Source organism: Mus pahari, chromosome 2, assembly GCF_900095145.1.
Source record: "Mus pahari chromosome 2, PAHARI_EIJ_v1.1, whole genome shotgun sequence".
In the NCBI taxonomy this organism is placed as follows: domain Eukaryota; kingdom Metazoa; phylum Chordata; class Mammalia; order Rodentia; family Muridae; genus Mus; species Mus pahari.
Window position 1 is genome coordinate 62040371 of NC_034591.1, and position 8140 is coordinate 62048510.

The 8140-nt window shown below is 38.1% G+C and overlaps 1 protein-coding gene across 1 annotated transcript; it reads left to right on the top strand.

The window, feature by feature from the left end:
* Positions 1-6177: 6177 nt before the first annotated feature.
* Positions 6178-7131, top strand: LOC110317155 (olfactory receptor-like protein OLF3). The gene has a single exon (XM_021191563.1). The coding sequence runs from the start codon at positions 6178-6180 to the stop codon at positions 7129-7131; it is 954 nt and encodes a 317-aa protein (XP_021047222.1).
* Positions 7132-8140: the final 1009 nt, after the last annotated feature.

An 8140-nucleotide genomic window follows, 5' to 3' on the forward strand; every position in this document is an offset into this window, starting at 1 on the left:
GCAGGTCAGAAAGCAGGAGCTGATGCAGAAGCCATGGAGGGTTGTTCTTTACTGGCTTGCTTCCCCTGGCTTGCTCAGCCTGCTTTCTTATAGAATCTAAGGCTACCAGCCCAGAGGTGGTCCCACCCACAAGGGGCCTCTCCCCCTTGATCACTAATTGGGGAAATACCCCACAGCTGGATCTCATAGGGGCATTTCCCCAACTAAAGCTCCTTTCTCTTTGATAACTCCAGCTGTGTCATGTTGACACAAAGCTAGCCACTACACATAGTTAATATATCTATCCTATCAAGAGCAATCTATAGGTGTTTGTGCAATGTTGGCACCAAGAAATACTAAATGCTATTTAAAGATGCTTAGAAAGCAATATGAACAGAAGCATTAGAGTGCATTCCCAGACCCATATGTGATGACTGTGTAGCACCAGTTGAGTGAGAGTTTCTGCTGTTTGGTGAATTTCTATGGGTCGTGTTTCTCATGTTTGATCTGATGATCAGCTGATCACATATCCTTTGATGTATCTTTTATACTCGGGGCCAGATCTGAGGAAGATGTGTTAGGCAAAACGTGATGTGGATCTTATTTTCACAAATTCTATTGTTATTTGGAATAAAAAGACCTTCTGTAGACCTATAGGGACTCAGTGGGAATAGGAGCCTAAGTGAATTCAACAGCCTCAAAACAGCAACTGTTAATAGAAAATGTAACCAATTTGCCATCTGTAATATAGAAACATGTGTAACTGGACATCAAATCCTGATTTATTTTAACGTTCTGAATAAAAAAGAGGGTAGAAAAGTGTGATTCCAGAGGAGGAGCCCTGTCCTCTAAAAGGCCTTTTAGTACACAGAAATGTTACATGGCTCAGAGGTGACATGTTAGAAGACAAACTCAGAGCAAGGGAAGCATCTAAAGTTAAACTTCACCTATTCCATCTAGACAAACGCCAGTATGGTTTTTTACATCAATTTGTGTGGCTGTGAGAATTAACTCCTTACTTTTCTTTTTTTTTTCTTCAGATTATAGATACTTCCAACTATATAAAGACGATATAAAGGGGCAGAAAATGGGTGTGTGTGTAAGAAAAACTGTATGTGAAATGGTGGGTGAGTATATAAGATTGAATTAGTGAAAGTACAATATTTGACTTTTTATAGTTCAAAACTAATATTAAAATATGAGAAAAATATGAGTTCCTATATAATCAGTGAATAAATTTACTTCATTAAGAACTGAGTAATGCTTAATTTTTAAAATTATATGTATTACAGCATGAAGAAGTTTGTCTAAAGGATCTTGGATGCTTTTGGTTTTGGGTCTTTGTTTCTTTGTCACAGAACATACACTTAATTCTTGATAAATTACTGCAGTGAGTAATTACTATATAATTCTCAAAGGCACATAAAGGTAATTTTCACCAGGGCCAAACACAGGTAATTATTTCTCATTCAATTAACTAACAAATAAAATGTGTGTTGTCCATGTAGTTATGATTGTGTGGACACTTAGTGGAGTATGGTCCACCCACCAGGGCCACATCTTAAAGAAAACTGACTCTACCTCCCCTAATGACCATTACCTGTCATGCTGCAATGGTGATTGGTATGATCTTATACAGGACTTATGGAACTACTGCTACTGTAAATTTATGAGCTCATTTGTCTTGTCCCAGTCCTGCTAACCTCTGGACATTACAACCTCTTTTCCCCATCATCTATGATATTTCCTGAGCCTTGGGAATAGGGCTGTAATAGGGAAGTCAGAGGGGATAATAATAGAATGTTTCAAAAGTCTTTCTCCCCCTTCTCTTTGTCCTGAATTCTTCTTTTCTTTTTTTCATGCCAGGGATTAAACTCAGGACCCCACACATGGTAAGTATATGCTTTTACTCCTAAGCTATGCCTCAGATGCAAAGTTTTTCTTGCTGTAGTATTTACTATGTTCTATTCATTATGACCACAATAGCTATGCTGCCTTCCTATAGTTTATAAAACAGTAGAAGAAAGTGAGGTATGGGTGTAGGTCATGTTTCAACATTATGTTCTGAACAATGAGATTGCTTTAAACACATCAATATATCTTAAAGGATATTTAACAGGGTGTTAGTTGAGGTGTGATGAGTATGAGGATACTGCAATTCAAATAATGCAAAATAAGATTTTGTTATTTATCACAGGAGAATGGAGCATGCCTAGCAAACAGGTGAAGTTTCAGCAGTTGATCAAATACTGAACAGAGAATGTGAAGACTAGTTGTGTAGGAGTGAGAGCTCAGTAAAACAGACATGGACACCATGTTCACTGTTCAACACCACTGTGTTCTTAACACCAGCTATGGGATTATACTTGACTCACAGGCTTATTTTTGTCTTGTTTATACAAATAAAAAGAGCAAATATCTCTTCCATTTTTATGCCCATGAAAATCATATATTTAGGGAATACAATAGAACCCACAGACTGTTTGTGGCTGCAAAGACCAAGCTCTGGCTTTCTGACCAGAGTGATATATCATGAAATCTGTATTTGGACCCTCATTTATTCATAGTGAAATAAAGGATGAAGGTGAGCACAAAGTAATGTGAATGTGCTATTAACTGTAGCTGTGTTAAGACATCTAGGCAACATGTTCCTCCATTTATGCTTTTGAAATGCAGGTTTTACACACACACACACACACACACACACACCCACACACACATACACATGAAAAGAATATTTATATACTAATTATTTTTGAACTACAGTAAAATTAGAAACAAATTGAAAATGTGGTAGATGAAGAATAATTATCTAAATTATCATGAAGGTATTCAAGCACTAGAAATATATTTCAATAAAAAATCATTTTTGTACAATGTGAAGCAAGATAAAGTTAGTAAAATAAATTATAGTGTATGAAAATATTATGAATTACATGGAAGTCTGTCAATGATCAACTTAATTTCAAAACCACTTAAACATTCTGTTAGCACATGAAAATTATGTCAATAAATTTGTCTTCTGAATGATTGATTTGAAGTATAATACATATCATTTTGATTAGGTAAAGATTACATAAGAAATATGATGAAGGACTCATACACTTCATCAGACAGCCATGATAACATGTGGGGATTAAAGAGATATGTAATATGTAGCAAAAGAGGGGTTATTATTATTATTATTATTATTATTATTAGAAATAAAAAAGCTTTAGATGGAATCTAGTGTGTAGGGAGATGAATGCAGTCAATGGTGAGAGATTTAGGAAGTATTCATTAAACCATTTGATCTTCTTTAGGGAAAAGTCTGAGAGATTACCGTAGAACTAATTAAACTTGGGCTGCACATACTAGATAATAAAAATTGTAAAATCAACATTGCCCAAATAATAATAGAAAAGAAAAGAGTACAAGGTCTGAGCACACAATCTTGGAAAATGCTCACTGCAACGCTACAGGAGAATTTAGAGAATCTACCCCAAAATAGAGAGGAAACTTAAAATGGAAGCTGAACACTAGAGGAGCACTAGGTAGAACTGATTTGCTTAAGAATAAAGGAATACTAAACATAGAACAAAAGTCTATGGACTTAATGATTGCAGGTTATCATAAGCTTTGTATTTTTCTAAGTTAATGAATAGAATTTTCCACAGCTTAGAAGAAAAGTAATAGGAAGTGAATCTGGAAATTGGAAGTCAGTCATGAGATGCAGCTAATTCTAGAATATGTATGTAATAAACATCATTTCCCAAACATAGATTTGCATCTGCATATTTTCTATAATGAGAGGGAAATGGGAAGGTAATGCCTACTCCAAAACAAAGAAATCTAAGGTCAATAAGGAGAAAGAAAAAAAAAAGGGTCCCAAAGGAGGTATAGAGCAGGAAATTAAAATGAGTTATATTGTAGCTAAGAACTGGCACCTCTGGAGTCCAGGAACTCGGTATAGGTATGCTCATCTCCCAACCTTAATTTCACCAGTGAACTGTTCAGCCACTCAGACTATGTGTATATTTACTCCAGGAGCCCAAGGAACCTCCTCTAGGACTTAGAGAGAAGTTACAAGGGTGCAAAGCATGTGAGGCTTATTAATAATGAGATCTGGCATTAGTGGAGCTGGAGGTGTGCAAGAAATGCACATGAGTCGTACACTTGCCTGGTCTTCTGGTAATAGGACAGTGCAACAGGTACCAGTCTCTAGCCATTGTTCCATTCTGGTTCTGTGTCTTTCCCTCCACTTGCTTGGCAGTTTGAGATGGGAAGGGTGATATGTACCTTGAAATATCAGTTTCTGGCAGAGTAGTGTTAAGCAAATCTGTAAGATTAATGGAATAGGGGACCCCATTCAAGCCAGTTTTACCACATAGTCATCACTCACCTGCTGAAATATTTTTTCTAATGAACTATTTTTTTTAAAGATTTTTAGAATTTAAATTCTAAATGGAATGTCTCTTTTAAAATGACAGCTGCTTTCACAGGCTGATTGTTTATTTGGAAAAGCACCAGGGTAAGTGCATGTGAGAGGATCAGGACTGAGCAGCAAAGGACGAACTGTTGGAAGCGGGCGGGGCCAGGTTGTGAGGAGGGTATTTGAGAGGAGTTGAAGGCAGGCTGTGGGGTTAAACCATGTACAACACAGAGATTTCTGGAACTGGTTGCTCTCTTTTGTTCATTGTCTGGTAAGAGAGTTAAAGCGGTGGCAGTGTCACCCTTCCAGCTCAGAGATCTAACTTTGACTAAGCTTCTCCCTGTCTTCAGTTCCTCCCACCTCTGTGCCAATGAAGGGAACGTCAGTGAATAGGCATGCATGCAGCAAGAATGACCCAACTTAAGAAGTAAAATGAAACTTGGTTCTCTTCAGCATTCAGATTATACTATAGGAGGTTTACTGAAAAGGTTCTTGCCCAGCACAAAGCAAAATGGAGACCTCTCTCCAACTATACATGCACTAAAATTCATACTTTATTCTGGCCTGGGTGATGATAAATAGACTTTGAATATTTTTCTTTTATTTAGATCATCTAAGCATCTCTATTCTTGATTTCATGAAAATTAGATCCAAAGTATAGAGTCTTTAATAGTTATTAAAATATTTAGTTAGTTTATGTGTATAGATACTTTGTGTACATGCATGTATGGGCACCACAAGACTTTCATACCTAGTGCCTGCAGATATCAGAAGGCACTGGATCTCCTGGAACAGGAATTATAGATAGTTGTGGTCTACTATGTAGGTGCTGAAAGCCAAACCCCTGATCCTTTGCAAGAGCAACAGTGTTTCATCTCTTGAACCCCCAAAAGGATAGGTTCTTAATAACAACAAATTCAAAAGAAGAAAAGAAAAATCCCCTTACCTTCCCCAAGTTAACTTAATGCTGAAGATATCAAAATCTTTCAAAGGGGCCATTTGTTCCACTGCTCCCCAGTCTGTAAGGTCAAAACCAAATGTGAACTCTCAGATGTATTGAAGTTTACTTCCTCAGATATTTGTGACTGAATTCATGGAAGGGATGGGAGGGAAAATGATATTTGCTATTTCAACATAGTGGTCATGTTGCTACTAACACTCATATATAACTATGTCAATTCCTCAATTCATGACTTAAAGTTTCTATCCCATGTTAGCCACATTTGAGCTCATATATAGGTTTGTGCTATTAATAGTGTGCGTGTGTGTGTGTGTGTGTGTGTGTGTGTGTGTGTGTGTGTATTTAGCATTAAACCAAAGTCACGCTCTTGCACAGTAAAACTCTTTACATCTTGGATATCTAATGCTTTCTGCAGTCCTTACTTCTTTCAAATCTTCCTTATATAATAGATTAATGAATTTCACCAATGCACTTAACCAGTCCAGTTACATTCGTTTTTGCTCATCATTTTATCAGCTAATATCATGGACCATTCTCTGCTCATTCTAGAAATGAAGATGGGTTATTGAAGTGGTAAGGTTGTTAGCATGGTAGTAATATATAATCTTCAGGCTTTAGCTGATCCCTCTGATACCAAATCACATCCACATGAAGGCCTTCATCTGTTCTAAGGCACAGTAAGCACAAAACACACTGGGATCAGGTCCATTATGATTCAAAGTGCCTGATTGGCAGATGGGAAAGTTACATAGATGAATCAAAAGTATTATTTTTGTGCTTCTTGATGAACAACTGATTCACTTTCAGTGTAGATTAACATTTTTCAATGGGAACAGACAACCAGACATGGATGCATGAATTCATCCTCCTTGGCCTGTCCAGTGACTGGGACACTCAAGTCTCCCTCTTCATCCTGTTCTTGCTGATGTACCTGGTGACAGTATTGGGGAACTTCCTCATCATTGTTCTGATCAGACTGGACAACAGACTCCACACTCCCATGTATTTCTTTCTCACCAACCTGTCCCTGGTGGATGTGTCTTATGCCACAAGCATAGTCCCCCAGCTGCTGGCTCATTTTCTTGCTACACACAAANCAATNCCATTTCTGAGCTGTGCAGCCCAGTTATTTTTCTCTCTGGGCTTAGGAGGGATTGAGTTTGTCCTATTAGCAATGATGGCCTATGACCGTTATGTGGCAGTGTGCAATCCACTGAGATACTCTGCCATAATGCATACAGGACTATGCAGTAGGATGGCTATTGTGTCTTGGGTCGGTGGTTCCATCAACTCAGTCATGCAGACTGCTATCACCTTCCAACTGCCCATGTGCACGAACATGTATATAGACCATATATCCTGTGAGCTTCTTGCTGTGGTGAGGCTGGCCTGTGTGGACACCTCTGCCAATGAAGTTGCCATCATGGTATCCAGCATCATTCTCCTGATGACCCCATTCTGCCTGGTCCTCCTATCCTACATCCAGATCATCTCCACCATCCTCAAAATCCAGTCCAAGGAGGGAAGAAAGAAAGCCTTTCACACCTGTGCCTCCCACCTCACTGTGGTTGCCCTGTGCTATGGCATGGCCATTTTCACTTATATACAGCCCCACTCCAGCCCCTCTGTCCTACAAGAAAAGTTGATTTCTCTATTCTATGCGATTTTGACACCCATGTTGAACCCCATGATTTACAGTCTAAGAAATAAGGAAGTGAAGGGGGCTTGGCAGAAACTATTGGGACAATTCTCTGAGTTCACATCAAAACTGAAAACCTGAGGAATCTTGAACACTATTGAAGAAAAAGGCTTTGCTCCTGTGTTCTGCACCCAACTCAGATGTGACAGGCATTGCCATGGAGACAAAGGTGGGGCTGACAAGTCATGACTGGTGATGTTATGCAGGAGGCTGAGTGACTGTGCTAAGGTATGGGTGTGGGTTTATTTTTATGTCACAGCCAAGTATACACTGGAGCTAACCTGCACTGTCACTGAGATCACACCATTACTTAACCTTGATGTATACAACATAACAACTTGAAAAAAACACTAACCTTTCATTTTTTTTTACATTGCTTAATATCATAAACCTCTTTTTGACTTTTACCTTGTCCACAAAGTATTCTATACAAGTATGTACGTCAATATCTTTCAGAAAAGTTTATGGTGTTTCCAGGGGGCTGAAAATGCATTAAGTGCATACTCTATGTAATCAGAGGCAGCTACTGAGTGAGTCAACATTTGGAAGTAACTGTTGTTAAAGCCTTTAAGATGTATAACTACCTACATGTAGCACCAATGGCTTTCTGTTAATATCAATAACTGCGGAAAGAACATCAAGCTCTTACTTCATTTTTAAAGGGATCAACCAAAGGTTTTCATATACTTGGTTACTATACAGTTAAAACCTTTAACTTTCAGGTACTACTAGACAGCCTTTAACCAATTTCATTGCATATATATGTCTATGTAAAATATGGACTAGGACTAATTACTAAAAACTTTACAAGTCCTTTCTCTAAATTGTAGAAGCAAGATAAATCCCAAAATTATGACACTTGATGTATAAGACCTCAATGACAACGTCTGCAAAAGGAAAGCTGTTTCTGCTAGAGTCAAAGAGTGGTATTACCTATATATACCTACATTTCATTATCACAAAGGAGACACAGGAAGAGGCTGTACCCTCCTAGCTGTGACTATTCTCTTAGACACATGTTTGTAAAATTTCCATATTCCATGGCATGTTTACCCTTAAGCACTGCCCCCCCCCAATTTGTCTGAAGTCT